The sequence below is a fragment of the Triturus cristatus genome, chromosome 5_2 (assembly GCF_964204655.1).
Source record: "Triturus cristatus chromosome 5_2, aTriCri1.1, whole genome shotgun sequence".
Taxonomy (NCBI): Eukaryota; Metazoa; Chordata; class Amphibia; order Caudata; family Salamandridae; genus Triturus; species Triturus cristatus.
In genome coordinates this window covers 103534719-103552968 of record NC_140588.1, presented here as the reverse complement: position 1 = coordinate 103552968, position 18250 = coordinate 103534719, and the positions used below count along the sequence as shown (strand labels likewise).

The following is an 18250-nucleotide window of genomic DNA, read 5'->3' as shown; positions in this document are numbered from 1 at the left end:
AGTTTACTTCTTGACAAGATCCCGGATGATTTAGAAAAAACAGAATCACTTTGGACTCTGAAGTTGGGAAATCCCGATGTGGACATTTATATGAGCCTCTCTTTAACAGCTAAAATACTTTTATCCTCAAACCTAAAAGCCCAACTGTACAAAACTATTTTTAATCTCTATTTTACACCAGCCAAATTATATACATGGGGGAAAAGGATAGATGATAAGTGCCCCAGATGTGGGCTAGGACCAGCTACCCTGATTCACATGCTCTATGACTGTGACAAACTAACTTTGTTAAAAAAAGATCTATCAGGGTATTGGGAGGAAGTATTTGGCCATAGATTAGAACTATCCCCTACTCTGCTGATTCTTGGCTATGATAGCACAATGGGTCTTAGCGTAGGGGAGGAATACTGTCTCTTTCTGGGGACATCGGTATATAGGATATTGCTAGCAACTAGATGGAAAGATGCCGAACCACCAACCTTCCACATGTGGCTTGCCAGGCTTCTCGGACTCTATAATCAAGAGAGGGCTATCTATGCCAGTAGGGGCAGACAGTCTAGAATCCGGGGGCAGAAGGTCTGGGCATATATAGCCGGTTGGAGCAGAGATGTAAGGGTGGCATAGGAAGAAACTAACAGCTTTATCATTAGGGGTAGGCTCTAATGAACTGATTTGCTTGCAGATATCTCCAAAATACCGTGCAGGAGTGATTAAATGTTCTTTATTGGATCAAGTCGTTTTAATATTTGATGTAATGTATTCTTTTTATGACTGCTTTTCTTGTATATTAGCTGCCTTTTATAATCAATCTATTATAATGTATTAACTGGTTTGAGCATTGATTGTTATTTGATATATGTGTATTTTTCTGGAACTGCTTAATAAAAAATTAAAAAAAATAAAAAAGGAAATATACTGTCCTTAAACTGGGATTTTAAAGTGGATTGATCACCATCAAGCCATAGGATAGGCTGTGTGTCATCTGCATAAGCATAGAAACGCAGATTGAAATAGTGGATAAAGGAAGTAAGATGAGAAACGTAGATATTAAACAGGTCAGGCTTAAAGCTGAACACAGTGGTACAGTGCAATTCACCTTGCTAAACAAAGAGCAAAACAGAGGCAGAGTAACAGCTTGGAAGTGGTCCCTAAAAATTGAAAAAAGCCAACGTAATGCATGTTATTTCATGCTGATGTAGGCAAGATGGTCGGTTAAAGTGCTGTGAGAGACCATGGGGTGACTTTGCCACCAGCATCCAGTTGCATATGTACATCATTGGCAGCTAAGACTGGCAAGGGCTCAGTGGCAAACGTGGGGCAACGCAAGAAGATAATTGGCTTCCAGATATAAGGAGTAATCCTGATTAACTACGCTTTAATTGATATTAGCTGGGGATATTGATAAGAGGATAGGCCTATAGTTGGTCTGTACATTGGGATCAGCATTATTGTTTTTCAGGAGAGGTACAAGGGCCTTGTTTTGCAACTCATGGGTTCTGTTTCCTCAGCAATGGAGGTATTACATAAAATATTGAGAACTGGAATGTTGGAGGAGGTATGAGTCTCTACATGGTTGAGAGGACATGAGCTGAACGGTGAGCCTAGGGAAATAGATAAAAGTTTTGATACAATCAGGATGTCAGCAGCAGGAGTGAAAGAAGATAAAGAGCAGATACCCGTATTCTCTGGTGCAGGTAACAGGCATGCCTCCGTAGTGAACTGGATGGTAGTCAAGAAAAGGTTTTGAAAATTTTATCAATTTTGGAATGAGGAACGTTGGACTGATCTGAACATAACTGCCGTGAAGGGAGGATGCCTAATTTTCCAGCTGCAGATGAATTATTTTTTTGTAAAAAGAAAATACTTTTTTGGGTGGGATTGGTTCCATTTCCAATACAGATTTCATAAAAGCAGGCCCATGCATATCAAAGAGATCATTTCCTAACTGTAGATGTCTTGGTTTGAGTAAATTGGCCACCAATGTTTCTTGAAACCTTTTTAGTGCCACTTAGCATCTGGCACTTTCTTCATGAGCCAGGAAGCAAAGGGCATCAGCCTATGAGGCTTGATATTTTTTAGGAGGATGGTGGTATCAAGGGTCACTGAAATCTTTTTGTTAAAGGAAGTAGCTCTTCATTTACTTCAGCATCTACTTTGGAGACATAGGTAGCAAATTCAGATTAGTGGCGGAAGAAACAAGGAGAAAATATATTTTTGAGCATTAATTAAGTTTGGACCAAGATCTTTTTAATTGAGCCGGATACGTTTTCAATTATGCGGGTGGAGCCTGTAGCTAAGCAAAAGAAAAATGCACTGCCTTATGATCTAATGAGATCACTTCGGTTAGACACAAATTGAGCAGTCTCTGGATTAGTGCAGGAAAGAACCAAGGTATGTCCAGTTCAGTGAGTTAGTCCTACTACAAATTGTTGCAGATTAAGATTTGCACATGACTCAACAAGATCACAGACATCCGCGAAAGAAAGGTCACCTACCCAGGCGTTGAAGTCTCCAAGAAGAATGGCCATGTCAAATTTGAGTGTCAGTGTAGTAACCAACTCGATAAATGAATTCAGGAGAGGGCTCAGCAAGCCTGAAGGCTGATCTTGGAGCTAATTTTTAAGGTGTTTTTGTCAGTAATTTACCACTTTGTTGCCATTAAATGTACTTTAAATAAATGGCTAACAGTTGATTGTATCTTACACGTCTTACAGTTGGTTTTTGTAAATTTGTTAATATTAAATCTTCTTTAAGCTTAAATTGGCTTCCAAGAAGCAAAGTTAGATCCAGTGCTCCAGATTTGTTAATGAGGCCAAACATTGTCCCAAGCTTCCCCTGCCCCTGATGGGAGAGATAGACTTTTTTAATATTGTCACACATCTCCAATTCCACTAAATAGTATGTTATAGAGTGTTAACGTAAGAGACTTTTGTATTGAGATTTCCATAGGCCATTAGAATTGCCTTGCAGCGCTGGTAGTCATAGATTCATGATTTCATGTTATGCAAGTTAATCAGAATCAAAATTTTCCAATATCCAAAAATGCTACTGAGATTTGAAAATTCTAATAAAAATCCAACAGGAGTTTCAGTGATGATAACCAGGTCAACCGGAAAAAGAGATTAAATGTATAGAGGGTGGTGAAATAAATGCATGGACAATGGTGGAGGCAAATATACAATATGCAGAGTCAATGAGTTATCCACCTGTACCAAATTAATGTGTGCATAGTTTGAGAGGGCACTACTGATTTCAGTACTATTGTTAGTAAATAAATACATAAGAGAGTTCCAATAATGCCAGGTGTCTACATTGAGAAACTTGAGGATACTCAACAAGAAGTTTTCCTCTTTATTCAAAAGAAGGGAAGGATTGATGTAGAGAATTTGGAAGCCTGGTATATAAAAACTCTGGAGTCTGAAGACATTCGTTAGGATACCATGAGCTTGGTTCACATAGAAAGCCATAATTCTACACCTTCAAGTTTATTGACTTGCTAATGTGCAGATTCACATCTTTATGGAATTCCCAAATCGTTTTCAGGTCACAGCTGGAAACCTGCACCTGACACATTATTACAAGCACAATCCTTGAAAGGTTTTTGTTGAATTTGATCTATCGCTTCGACCAAGACATCTACCCAGTGCGTAATTGTGTGAATCATATATCATCGAAGTTCCTTTGTTTTGCTCTGTTGCTAGCCCATGTGGGTTGTGCAGTGGGCACTGTCAAAAACACATTGCTGCCTTGTTTGCACTTCACTGCCTCCCACATCAGCCATCCCTTATCAAGTCCCACGTTCTTGAAGGGACTGACATATGTTTCCTCTAACTCCAACTCCCTTTGTAATTCCCATGAGATGTGGACCTTGTTTTGCCTTTATTGATGGTTGCTCTCTCCCTCTCTGTTTATTGACTTTCAAGACCGTTACGACTAAACTGGCTTTCCTTCCAAAGATCATGACCCCTTTCCATTTGGGGCAATCCATTACCCTTCCTTCCTTCTACCATCTACCTCACTCTAACAAGGCGGAGGAGAGATTACACTCGCTGGACCGTAGAGTGGTCAGTTGTTATATATGCCTCACAAGAGAGTTCTGTTTGGAAGAGGACATTACCTTGCTTGATCATACTGGGTATAAAAATGTGCTATGCCCTTGTCAAAATGGAACCGCCTGAGGTAATCCACACTCACTCCACTAGAGTGAAGTCTTCTATTCATTGCGTGCAAGGGGTACTCAGTGGCTAAGATTTGTCATGGGGCAACATCGGTTCCCCTTCACACCATCACTAAGCGTTATTGGTAGCAGTGCAACAACTGAATTGTGATCTTTTTTAGTGTTATTAGTTCATGAAAATTCTTCAGGACTGGGAGGTGGGTAAAATCAGTAAGGAATCTGAAGGTAGATAGAGCATGGGTCTTTAACTTTTGCTCCAATAGGAGCTACTTATGTTGATTGAAAATCACCCCAAATTACTAATATTATTAGTGTCTTAAAAGTGACCACATCAAAGAAGATTATAGTAGTGGCCATGATACATGAGATTTCCAGCATGGATCCCCTTGGTGCAGGGTTGCCAGCAGAAATGTAAAAAACTATTTGTCAGTTTGGAATGCCTCGGGGGAAACATAACAGCCATAACTGCAATGCCCAAGGTACCAAAGTAATAATACTGTTAATAAGTTTCTCCACATGCTGCATGATTTATTACTCAAACATCAGCTTTAAATATATTTTGGAAATTCAGCCATTTTTCTACAAATATCAGTTCTTGACTTTTGAATATACACACATTTTTGTCTTCAATGTACACCTTTCTATTTTGCTATACATATATTAATTCAACCAAGCAAGCTCTTCTAATTTAGTAGGTCAGGCTGCACAGAGGAAAGCTACTTAAAAGTAGCCAGAGAACTACCAGCTACTCATGAGCTACTCTTTGGAGAAGCCTGAGATAAAGTTTCCACCAGGCAAATTGTCACGAAGGTAAATAACTTTTTCAAATGGTTTATCTGATGTGTCAGTGGAGCTGGAAAATGCTTTGAGACACATGTTGGAATATAAATTGACTTGGTAAGTGGGCTACATATACTTAGTCAAATTGGACAATGTCTGCCTTTGGACAGATCAAGCTAGGCCTGGCCAGGACCAGAACAGTGTTGTGCAACGATAATGCCCTTTGGTTAATCTCAATGGAAACTCCCACCATAGGTCACTGTATGTCCAATGGGCATGTCTAGGTTCATACGTCTCTTTGGGACAGCTGGACGGACTGTACTGGCAGCTCACAGCAGATTGGATGTCACAGTGCTGACAAGCAAATGAAGGCAGTGAGCTTGCTAGCTGACAACAGAAAGGTTCTTAGAAAGTATAGTGAAGGTAGGCCACATAGTGTGACTCATTAATGTTCCTTGGACACGTTTTATTTATTCACCTTTAAATTGGTTGACATTCTTTAGGGACCGAATGCTGTTCATGGTCTTCTACAGGGTGACAATGATGGCAATATTAGTTTTAATGCTATCTTGTAAAATTAACCGTCAAAGATCTAACAGGCAAGAAATTAGGTCTGGTAACGCGGGCTGTTTGGAAGAGAATCGTGCTCTTCTTGTTATGCCACTTTTACCAGTGAAGTGGTTTCGAATTTCATGTTAAACAATTGATTCGGTTGTCAACATTCTTTCCTCTGCTTCATCCTTTTAGAGCAGAAAAAAGCTTCACCACCCCAGCTCCAGTCGACTTGCATCTCTGCCTTATTACTGAAATAACAACTCTTACTCGATAGTTTCATGTGTGAAAGACACCAGGCAGGTCAATTCACCATGACTGGCTTCTGTTATCATCTTTTATGATCTGACTCATCTATACGAATTTCTGCAGCAGGTATCATTCTGTTGAGGGGATTAGGAATCCATGAGATCTGGAGGATGATAACATTGCTATCTGCACTTTAAGCACTCTTCAACTGTACGGATTTTTGAAGATCGTACAAAAGTCATGTTTTCCCTTTTCATTTTGCAGAATGTTTTGACATACAAGTTTACTTCTCCTGTCCCTTGGTTGCCATCAACCATCGCTAAGACACACATAAGATAGGTACACTATCTAAAGTTAAAGTAAAGTAGCCACAAAGGAGAGGTTTCTTACCTCACTCCTCTGGAGAGGAATGGCCTGAGTTGGGCTTGTGAATATTTTTTGTTGCTTCTGTTACAGGACGATATATGGGGATGTGGGGAAAATACACACAAAAAGTATTAGGTATGTATGAAAAGATACTATTCTCCAGTGCTGTTTTTAACTTTGGAAGATCTCCAGGTATCTCGTCTGTCCAAGACAGCCACTATGTCTGCCTCAAACTAGAAGTATTTTAAAGTTTGCAGCAACTCAAAACAAAAGAGTATTCATTGCACAACATAATTAACGACATATACACAATTTTTTTGTTTGAAATATATCTTTATTGAGTTACATGTTCGTTTCCAGGCAACGGTAATCAGTTGCATCTCCAAACATTACATAGCATAAAGTCAACCCCACCTCCTTCCCACCCCTACACACTATTACACATGTATCACAGGAAAGCAGTATCCTTCAACTTTGGTATTGTCTATACCAATCAGCAGGTTGGCCTCGTGTCCGCCTCCATCCTGGCAAATACACACACTCTACCATATATGTCGCCCCAGGTGACCCTGCTAAATCGATGACTCCTCCTGCTCAGTATCTGCCTCCCCTTCAGGCTCCATAAGCCCATCCAGCATGCCCCTCACTTTTGTAAGTCTTACTCCCCTTATCGTCAGTGCGCACTTCCCTCATTCTTCTTTCCTCAGCCAGTGCCCATTCCTACATATCTTTTTGGCAGGATACATAAGTAGGGGCTCTAGGGGGTAATTAGTGTATCGCTAATCTACGTTTACCCAGCACCAACCCCAGAAAGGCAAAGCGGCATCTGATTCGCCTTTATTTTCGGTGCGTTATTAACCCCAGCATATAGTTGTGAAGTTTACTTTCTATACCAATGTTGATAACTCGTTATAGGCTTGTCACTACCTCCTACCAGCATGCCCGTAAGGGTGTACACAACCATGTCATATTTTGAAACGTGGCTCTGACATGGCACATAATACAGGCTGGTGATCTACTTTGGTATATTTTGTGTAACCATTCCTGTGTGAGGTATGTGCGATGCAAGAAGTTAAAGCGAATCAGTTTAAATCGAGCATTACTATGTGCTTCACCAACGCGCTTGTTTTATCCCACTCCATCTTCCAAGGGCACAGGCAGATCCTCATCCCAGCGCCCCCTAGCAGTCAGTGTGGGTTTTTGTCTGTCTGCTTCAGAGCTCTGTAGAGTTGCGAAATCAAGTGTCATATCTGGATGGCTCCTAGCAATGCTTCTATGGTAATGCTGATCCGGGGCGTGTCTGGGAAACACGGCCACAGCAACCTTGCCATTCTGGCCAATATTAAAAACTGCAGGAGCTGCCCCCCACCTAAATTAAATGCTTCTCTAGCCTCTGGAAAGGTAACAACATGGTTTGATGAATCTGTTGAAAAGGCAACAACCATTTCAGGGGAAGGTCTTTGAAGTATGGGGACTCATTAAGGACTCACTGATCCATCATTTCCCATGCTCCCACCACTCTCCTCACTATGTATGGGAGCTCCTTGACATTGGTCACCCCTTCATGAGATACACCCGCAATAAGTCAACTTCTATTAATCCTCCTGGGAGGCTTTTTTCCCAGTTCTCTGTCTCTCCACACCACACTGCTGCGTATGAGAGCTGGGCAACTAGATAGTAAAGTTCCATACCAAGTAAACCTAATCTTCTCTCCCCCGTCTCTCTTCGGTATTATCATCTGAACCCTGCTTCTTTTACCTGCCCAAACTAAGGAAATCAGTAAACTATCCAGTTACTTGAAGGTAGCCCTGGGAAATGATCTCAGCGAATTCTGGAGCTTGTAAAGGCAAAATAGGAGGAGCATCATGGTCGCTATCTCCACCCTCCCGATTACCGAAAGTGATAAGGTATTCCAGAAGCGAACCGAGTTGCACAGACTCTGCACAACTCCTCCGGTATTATAATCATTTTTTGCTGCTCATTATGAGCCACCCTAATACCCAGATATCGAAAGTTGTCTGTTTCCCATCTCAATCCTAAATCCAGTAGCTCTTCCGCCACACAGTGCGTCAGTGAGGCCAGAGGAAATAATTTCTCTCGGTTATTCTGAAGTCCAAACACCGCCTCGTACTGTTTTAGTTCGGACATAAAGTGAGGGACTGCCAACTCAGGGTGTGTCGGGTACACTAGGGTGTCATGTGCATACATTGGCACAAAATGGTTCGTTGCTCCCAGCCTAATTCCCCAGGGCTTTAGTAGTTCCCACAGTCTCGCCACTAGTGGTTCTATCGCTAGGGCTAAGAATAATTGTGAGAGCTGGCATCCCTGCCTCGTGCCCCTTTCAATGGACCAGCTGCGGGAGACTATGCCTTCAAACCGCACTCTAGCCGAAGGGTCAAATACAACAATCTATCCCAGGTCCGAAATCGAGGTCCAATGCCCATCTTCTCCATCACTGCAAACATAAATGCCCAGACCAGGGTAACAAATGCCTTTTCTGTTTCCAAGGCTAACCACATCCATACACGTGGTCTCATGTAACACATGGCTAAGCCTGGTGTACCGCTTCTTGGGCTGAACCTGCACTGGTCCTCATGTATCAGTATCTTCACCACTTGGTCCAGCCTATTGGCTACGGCTTTGGCCAGTATTTTCATGTCGACATTTATCATGGAGAGGGGACCCCATTGCTCCCGGTCTCTGTCTGGTTTGGGTAGCATGATTATCATAGATTCCCTCATAGAAGAAGGCAATTTGCCCATTCATCTGTTCTGATCAGAACCCTCAAGGAGGGGCTCAATCACCTGGCCCTGGAACATGGTATAAAACTCTGCCAGGAGGCCTTCTGTTTCTGGCACCTTTTCTCAAGACATACCCTGTCTGGCCTGGAGTAGCTCCTCCGAAAGCAAGTCTCTGTCTAGTTCCAGTGCCTGAGCCTGGGAGAGTGTCAGTGTCATAATGCCCTTCAAAAATTAATGTATTGCCCCAGTCTGTGGTGTTTGGGGTCGTCTATACACTCCTGCAAGGTATTGCTCAAGAGCCTCATTAATGACCTGCACGGTCACCTGTCTTGTACCATCTGCATCTACTAGAGTGAAGACAGTGGGAGGTTTCCTTTTCAACAACCAAGCAAGCATCTAAACAGGTTTATCACCCAATGCCTGTAGCCACTGCCTGTAATCCACTGCCTCCTAGTCTATCAAGAGCATCTCAGTTCTTGCCCACTATACGTTGGACATCCAGAAGGTTTGTGGACATAGTGCCCTCCCTCTGTAGGTTGGTCAAGCCGTCTTCCACTATTTCCAGTTTATTTTGTAATTGCCATAAGTGTCTATGTCCAAGTGCTTCCAAATGCAAATGGCAGGTGGGTATTGAATCCTGGCGCACCCCTGTGGTGTACGTGAGGAGGAGTGGCGAATGATCTGAAAAAAATCAGCCCAGGTATTGCACTCCCTGTACATGTGGTATCAGTGTCTGGGAGACTAAAAACCGATCCAATCACTCAAAGGGTTATGTACCGCAGAGTATGAGAAGAATTCCCTAGTGTGTGCATGGGGATCCCTCTGCAGCCTATATCATCTATCATCTGTTCAATGTGTGCCCGACATGCCCAGTTTCGTGCCACCTTTCGGGAGTGCCTGTCCATTGCCCAGTTTGGTATGCGATTGAAGTCCCCATCCCACCATATGGGAATATCAAGGTAGGGTAGTTTTGATCACAGACTCTGGGGAAATACCGTTGGTTATCTGTGTTCGGTGCATATTTGTTGACAAGCATACCTCAGCACCTACCCGTACTCCATATAATACTATAGAGGGCCCCTTCATGTTGGCTACCGAACCCCTATGTTGTTATGGTACCCCTGAGGCTATTCATACTGACACTCCCCTTGCGTACGCTGAGTAGGTTGCCAAGAATAACTTATCCCTCCACTTCCACTTTAGTTTGCTCTCTTCCTCTATAGGCAAGTGTGTTTAATGAAGGAATGCTATATGGATTGTGCATCTCCTGAGGCAAGAGTGTATTCTGTGTCTTTTAGTATAACCATTCAGGCCCTGTACATTCCACGTGAGTAGATTTAGTGTCATGTGCTTGTTGATATCTTGGTCTTAAATTTCTTCGCCTGCAACCGCTGTAAGCCTTCCTTCCCTTTGTTATCCAACTTTGGACACACATTTGTGTACCCTACTTTCCGTTTGCTGTTTCATGTCATGTGTCGGAACCAAGGTAAACACTATATAAAACATTTAATATGTGTTTTCCCATATTGCCACCTGAGTTATCAGGTGGCATAAACTCCCCTTAAACCAATTTAAAAGTAAAATACATAATAGTTCTAATAAGTGCTCCTTTTCTAGTCCTTACATGTGTGGAGAGATGTGACCTCTAGAGTTCCAGCTTGAAGGGCAGATAGGCAGTCTCCCAGTAGTATTTCTCTCAGCAGTACTGTCTTAAAGGGGGGGGGGGGTGCCCCTCTCCTCATCTTGTGGCTCCCACATTCCTCCACCATCATTTTCCGTTATACACAGGAGTCCGACGTGGAGTTTTGGGCCTGCCTCAAAGTTATTGTCTCTCAGCAGGTATTGCCAGATTGCTGTCTTGTCAAGGTAGACAGTTCAGCATTGTATAGCTATTGGCATTGCTTCTGCCCCTCACTCCTTGCCCTTAGCGGCCACACATTTGCGGCTAGCCCTCTTACTCCGGGACCATAGCCCCCCTGCCTGTCTGTCCAGAGATGGATCCCCATCTGCTTCCGATTCCACCTGTGAGTTTGGGCCAGTGAGTGTTTGTTCCAGCCCCAGTGTGCCATCCTGTTGGACTACCACCTGATTATCGGTGTCTACGTGGAGTGTTAGATCATTTGAAGCTGGTCACTCTGCTGTCTGTGAACCTGTTAGTGCCCCTTCTACCCTCTTGTGCTGGGGCGAATGACATACTATCTCCACACTCCAGCCAGGCCCAGGCATCTTCCCATGATTGGAGGCAGCAGGTTGTACCCTGAGTACAACCCCTTTACTTTTTGTGTACAGTCCGGAAACACTCTATGATGTGGTTCTCAAATCTAACTTCTCTGTTTTTTCTGAGCCATTGCAACAGCATGGGTCTGTCTTTATAGTTAAGGATTCTGGCTATGAAGGCCCTAGGCGGTGCCCCCAGCAGTAGCATCAGCGCCTTCTCAATGGTGAACATCTGGGACAGTCCCTCCGGTCACACCACCTGTTGAATCCCTCGCTCCAAGAATAGCTCTGGGATCATGCCTTCAGCCTGCTCCATTAACCCCATGAAGCAAAGGTTATTTTATCCGTGACCTGCCTTCCATGTCTTCCACTCTACAGTCCAGGGTGTGGGTCACCTCCGACAGCGAGCTGACCTTGGCCTTCAACTCCTTGATATCCTCCTTCCAGGCAGCCAACTCCATTACTCTCACCTATTCACTTTACTTAACAGTACTTGATTTGTCGACCTTAGATGGGTAGATGGCTGATCTAGACAGAATTCAAACTTGTGATATTCAGATGACAATATATGTTAATGGCGAGCATTTAACTCACTGAGCCATTTTAATGCCACACATGCATGTACATCTATAAGACTGGAACTGAAGCATCACATAGATCTTCAAGGAAAAAGGCAACAGCTCTGTCATATTAGTATACAAGAGCAGCTCTTAAGAAAGAGTCCTCAGTTTCTTCCATCCCTCCTCGGTCACTGCTGACCACTTATTGCCAACCTCTGATCCTGTGAGTGTCCTGGTTTAAGATTAATACTAATCATAGACTGTAGAGCTGTATCACAAAAAGATTCAGTCCGTCTATCTTGTATGATTGGACCTGTTGCCTCATTCAGTCTTCCTATATCGGCAATGCTTTTCTACTACCAACACACCTGTGTGTGTTTTTACCATTGGAAAAGAAGAGAAGAACGTTTACATAAAAGGAGAACTTGGGTTTATTTATTATTTTATTTACGTGATTTTTTATAGCGTGTACTGTACCCAGAGGTGTCAGAGTTCTTTACAATAGAGCGAAGTATATTAGATCAGACATTACAGGTAACGTTATTGAGGTGATTAGACATACAACTACTGGAGTAACGCAGATTGAGGGTTACATATTTACAAAATATAGATTCACTTAAAATTACACATTGCAAAGTAACGTTGTAGACATATATATTTTGTGCAAGAACGTATCACTACTATTGAATCTCTTAAACAAAGATAAGTTGATCCAGCACACCATAGAAGTTATATACAGTACAATTTAGTAAATTCCAACAAAGGTAAGTCCAATCAGCAGGTTCCGTTTAAAAAATCCTTTATTCAATTTTCTTCTTTAAAATCTGCGTAGCCAACGCGTTTCGTCCTTACGGACTTCTTCAGGGCTACAAGTAATCATAAACATACATGTAAACAATAAGTAAGGTGCTCTGTATTTAAACAGCATAATATTTACAATTTGATTTACAAATTAAAACCCTATATTACAATATACATCATTATACATAATTTACAGAAGCATAGACAAATCCTTTAGAACCTGCTGAGAACAGAGTATATTATTTGAGTTGAATAGGTTCTTGTTAGAAAAAATGATTTCAAAGGTTGGAAATAATCCTATCCCAAAGGTATCTTTAAAAACTATCTTGTCTAGTTTAGATGGTATCTACATATAATTACTTATATCTTAATAGGCGGAATGGGGAATTTTTCTTACCAAAATTCTTATTTCATCGAGTTCTTCTTTATGTGTTCTCACAAGTCTTTAGTCAAAGTGTGTTCTTTCTTATATGGACCAAAGTGGTTTATGATCTAGAGATACAATGAGTGGCAACATGATATGGCCATATATATGTATTCATCAATATCACATTTTTATCTTATTTATATGACCCCTCCTTGGATCATATAAATAAGATAAAAATGTGATATTGATGAGATCAGGAAGGGTTGACTCCTGGAAAGGTAGCACAGAGGGTTAATGTGCCTGCTGCAAAGAACATGTACCATGCAGATCACAAAGTGCACTGCTTTCATGGGGGGACCATGATGAATGGTCATTTAATGTCAGCTGTAGATGATGGATCCCTGAACAGTGTCTTGTATGTGCATGTTTGCATTGTGCTGAGGGGATTACCAGGTAATTATTCACGCAGCTCTCTGATGGATGTCACATGCGGGTTTTCTGAGTCCCCAGATAGATCATGCAGTCTGTGTGTTCTCTTTTGTACTGCCAGTCACCGGTGTATTCAACTGTGTAGCCTTGGACCGTGTCATGTATGAGCATGTAACTTGCATGATCGAGGTAACTATTATCGGCGATACAACTTGTCTCTCGGACCTCTTTCAAGTGCTTGCCGTCCAATTTCCCCAGCAACCCCCCCTCCCCAGGGGCGGCAATCTGAGGGATAGCCCCAGGCGCCACAAGCTCTAGCTATGCCTCTGGGTGCCAACCTCTACCAGTTAGATATTCTTATAGGGATCACTAAATCTTGAGACCCAAATTATTAATTTCACATGGGAGTAAAAATTGTCTTTTGTGTGTATGATGTTTTTGTAGCTCTTCGCCACTCTTTTGGTGATATTGTGTGCTAGCCATTCGCTGTTATGCACAACTTGTGATGTGATGGCCTCTTATCTATTGCATTACTTAACAAGAGGTGCTTGAATCATATAGCGTGTCCTCCTTCAATTATGTCGAAAACAACAGTTTATTCTTTTTAGAGATGTCTTAAATATAGACTACAATTATATTAATCCATACCAAATTGAATATTAAAAACATATAGTGACTATTGACTTTTTCTGCGTTATTAGTGACTTTAAAGACCAAGTCAACACTGTATCCAACGTTTTCATCAGGAATAAAAGAGGAAAAGATTTAGTTTTGGTTCTTCACATGTCAGTATAGTGAGTAGCGTCTGTGAGCCTTTGACTTGAATGGTTGGAAGATGATGATGTTTGTTTAGTGGAATTGGTGTTAGCTGCTTAGAGGAGGTAGGTCAGCTGAACCAAATGAATGTATCTGGACTCCAAGCTCAAGAAGAGAGGGACAAGCCGCGACCCTTGGATACAAGAGAGGGTGTTTATGCGATGGCTAATGTGAAGGTTCAAAAAGCCACATACATGTCACGTTGGAACTTACTGGGAGTGTGGAGAGTGTGTGTTTAGGACTGGTCATGTACCTAGCGAGAGTGAAGTGTAGTTTTAAGCCATCTATGTAAGTAGTCTAAATATGGAGGGAAAAAACAGAAATGCAGCACGCTCCAGAACACTCACTGTCCCAATTAAGGTACAAGTAAATGCTTGTGCACAGACACGCATGAAAGTAAATGTATTGTGAACCATGTTTCCAGATATTCTTTCACAAACTTCACTGTGTCAGCTCATTGTGTTCACGTGTGGGCCAGTAGTGATCAGTGTTCACAGATAATATTACTTTGAGATTCTAGGTTTCTATTGCCAACCTTCTTGTAAATATCTTTGTTGCCATCATGAAATGGCTGTTTTGTTACAGGTTTTAATCCCTTTCGTCCTTGTGATGTGTGCCTTCGAAACTGTTCAGGTGTCAGCACAACTTTCTTCCAAAAGGTAATGTGGGAATTTAAATGGGTTTCCTTTTATGTTTTTTTGTATTATTGTTTTCAGAGGTGGTGGAAAACATTTGTTGTAAAAAAAATGTTGTCGCTTAGGTCCCTGTATATTTCAAAAGATCGAGCTGTGGGCCTTTCACATCCTCGAGATGAATCCTAGCACAGATGAAGGATTCGCCATTCCTAGCTGCCAGCAGTAAACAAAAGTAGCGTTCTGAAAGCACATTTTTCTGTTGAATGTTATCAGCCAGTATGAGCCAGCTATGTTTCCAGTTCATGTTGCGTGCTTTAGGTGGCTCTGGCGTAGACAGGAATCAATGCTAGCTTCAGTAATCGTATTATTTAATCTTAATATAGCAATTCTGAAAAAAATTACCTTTTACCCCCTGAACCTTGCACAACCCAACATGAAGGTCATGTATTGAATCTTTAAGAATTTAACAAGGGAAATGTTTTTGTTTTTTTCTTGAGTTTTATATAGCGGGAACTCGAACCGAAGGTATCAGAGCGCTTTACATGAGCACCAGTTGCTTACAGACGGACACATTAATTTTCTTAGGCACGGGGAGATGAAGGGATTTTCCCAGAATTACAGGATGTTGAGCGTCCCTGCCGAGACTCGAGCCCGGTTCCCCAGCTTCGAAGTCGACCGCTCTAGCCCTTTGGCCACATCCTCTAGTGAAGTATGCTCCACTTCACAGGACGCAGATACCAATATTTACCATTCACCAGCTACTCCTCACCATGGGTGGAGAGCGCGCACATCCACCCCAACTGTAACCTTCCACCTAGCATTTGAGAGACCAGGATTCTGAAAAGAAATTCTCCTTTATGGTTAGAAACAAAGGGAAGGGAAGGTTAAATTGTATTGGGAAAAATGTCATTACGCAAATAAGAATACAAAGGAAGCAGTCCATCTCACACAAAGTCCTGTTGACGACCTGGGCTCATTTTCTGCCTGGCCCTAAGTCTGCTTCTTCCAGTGCTCAAAATGCCGGTTTCAGCTACGTTCATTCTCATATTGCCGTCATTGTAAGCTCCACTTTGAGCCTTGTCAGCTCACATCCACAATTAAGTCACCATCTCACCACGGTGCAATGCATCCATGAAACCTAAACATGCTTTCTACACTCCCTCTTGATTTTCGACCTTCACTCAGTCTCCCATTCGTAGTAGCAACATTCTCAAGTATCTTTCTGTATGTATGAATTGGTTTTTATACAGAAAAAACATAAAGGGGAGGGGTGCTGCGTGACCCTTCTTCCTGAGCCTCCACAGGCCTTGGAGAGCCTACCCCCATTGCCGAAATTTATGAAAATGGGAAGGAGCCAATGCGGCCACCTTTCCTGACCCGTCAGAGCCCTGGGGAGCGCACCCCTGAGGCCAACCATAATCTGTATGGGGAGGTAGGACACGTGACTCCCCTCTCTGATCCTTAGGAGGTCCCAGGGAGCCCACCCATTGGGCTGAATATTCTTTGTATGGGGAAAGGGGGCCACACAGCCCCCCTCCCGGAGCCATGAGAAGCCCTGGGAAGCCGACCCCAAGGGCCAAAAAAGTTCGTAATGGGGAGGGGTGCTGCTGGCCCCCTTCCCTGAGCGTAAAAAATGCTGCAGGAAGCCCACCCCCAGAGCCAATTACTTTAAGGAAGGGTGTCACTCGCCCCCCATCCCTGAGCCATTATTGGCCCTGGGGATCCCATCCCCGTGGCCGAATCAATAGCTATGTCTCGGGAACCCACCCCCGGGACATAACAGTTTTCCTGCTCGCAGCGGCGTAGTATGTTTGCTTGGTGAGAGAATTTTCAAATCTCTTGCCAAGTGGGAGCAAGCACTAAGTCCACTCCCAGCAGGCGGTAGCTTGAACACTTCTCCCATCCGCAGTGAGAGGACTTTTGATCTGCAGTGAATCGGGCAAGGAAACAAATCAAAAGATTTCTCCCATCCGCAGGGAGCAGCTTTATTAGCTGCTCCCAGCGGGTGGGAATAATGTTACCTCCTGCTTTTTGCGAGGAGCTGGCTGGTGCTGTGGGGGCCTTGGGGCTTCCCCAGCGGCCCCAGTAACACTATGCTAGGTGCCCTGTGTGGGCACCAGGGCACCCACCTTTAATTTATCATTTCCCCGGGGCTCAAATCGGCCTGAGGTAGTGGGGTCGCATGACCCCCGGTAAAAATATCACTGGGGGATGGGGTCCCTAGGCTTGAAATCGGCCCAGGGAGGGGGGTTGCATGCCCTTCCCACCCCCTACTAAATGTTGCTGGGCTCTGGAGGATGGGGTTCCCGGGGCTGATATCAGCCCCGGTAGGGGGTTGTGTGCTCCCACCCCTGCAGAATGTCACCCAACCTATGGTATAGGGTCCCTGGGGCCCAAATCAGCCCAGGAAAAGGGGGGGGGGGCGCATGCATCCTTCCCCTACTAAATGTTGCCAGGAGATTGGTTCCTGGGTCCAAAATCGACCCAGGGAGGGGGACCACATGCGCCCCCTCACCTTTATTTAAAAGAGTGACCCTGGTTGATGGGGTGCCCAGGGCCTAACAAGGCTTGTGGAGCAGGGCCACACATCCTCCCTCCTCTTTATTTAAATAAGGTGCCCATGGATGGAGACCCCGTGATCGATAGTGGCTCGGGAGAGGCGCTGCACAGCAGGAGGGTAGAGCACCCATCAGAAACAGGGTAAGTAACTTGGTTTTACTGCAGTCTGTTCGGCAATTATCATTGATTTAGTTGTGCTCATTGCTTTTGGTTCAGATTCATCTTGTATCTGATTCTGTGCATCAATGTGTTGTTTTTCTGTTACAGTCTTTTCCTCATCGTCCTTGTGATCTCGGACATTATGGCTCTGGTAAGCTTCTTCTATTGTGTATTCTCAAAATGACTGCACTCATTCTATGTGAAAATCTGTTTATTAAAGAAGTATACAAGGCAAGACTTGGTATTTTAATGCCAAAAGTCTGAACAACTCTCAGTGTGTGGTAAGGAGATTTAACCATAAACAAAAGAAAGTGATTACTATCTTTATCTTTTTGCATATTACTTGCTGCCAGTCAATGTCTATTTGATGGACAACAATCAAAATTAGGGGGAGGAGGAGGAGGATTGGCCTAGGTTTACCCTTCTGTGTGATCAGAGTACAGCAAAAAGAATCCGTAGATGATGGATCAAAAGAACCTAGCCAAGAAAAACGGGGGATTCACCAATTGGGTGAAAGACCACCTCTACTGGTAGAAAATAAAATTTTCTTTTCTTGAGTCCCCTCACTCACCCAGGGTTGCCCCTAGGTGACATGCTTCATCATTGGGGCCATCCCAAACATCTACTGCTTGGGGCGTGCTGCAACTTGCTAAGTTACGTAGGAGCACTTACTTTGTGAGGATATGTGTAGTGCAGTGTAGGGGGAGTGGTGTAAGTGATGTTTAAAAATTACCTAACTAGTGCGCTAATGTTTTATTCCTGCTCCAATTTGGTAGGGGTAAAAAGGGGTTCATAAAAGGGAAAAGTAACTGTTATGTAATTACAATCCCTAGTATTGTATC

General features: G+C 43.1%; 1 protein-coding gene across 3 annotated transcripts in view; it reads left to right on the top strand.

Annotated features, from left to right (window-relative positions):
* Positions 1-18250, top strand: part of PIGN (phosphatidylinositol glycan anchor biosynthesis class N) — an 862819-nt gene that overhangs the window by 823949 nt on the left and 20620 nt on the right. For all 3 annotated transcript variants that reach the window (XM_085606885.1, XM_085606886.1, XM_085606884.1), the window contains 2 exons: positions 14641-14714; positions 17517-17559. In XM_085606885.1, the coding sequence (XP_085463011.1) occupies positions 14641-14714; positions 17517-17559 (117 nt within the window). The remainder of the gene's footprint in view (positions 1-14640; positions 14715-17516; positions 17560-18250) is intronic.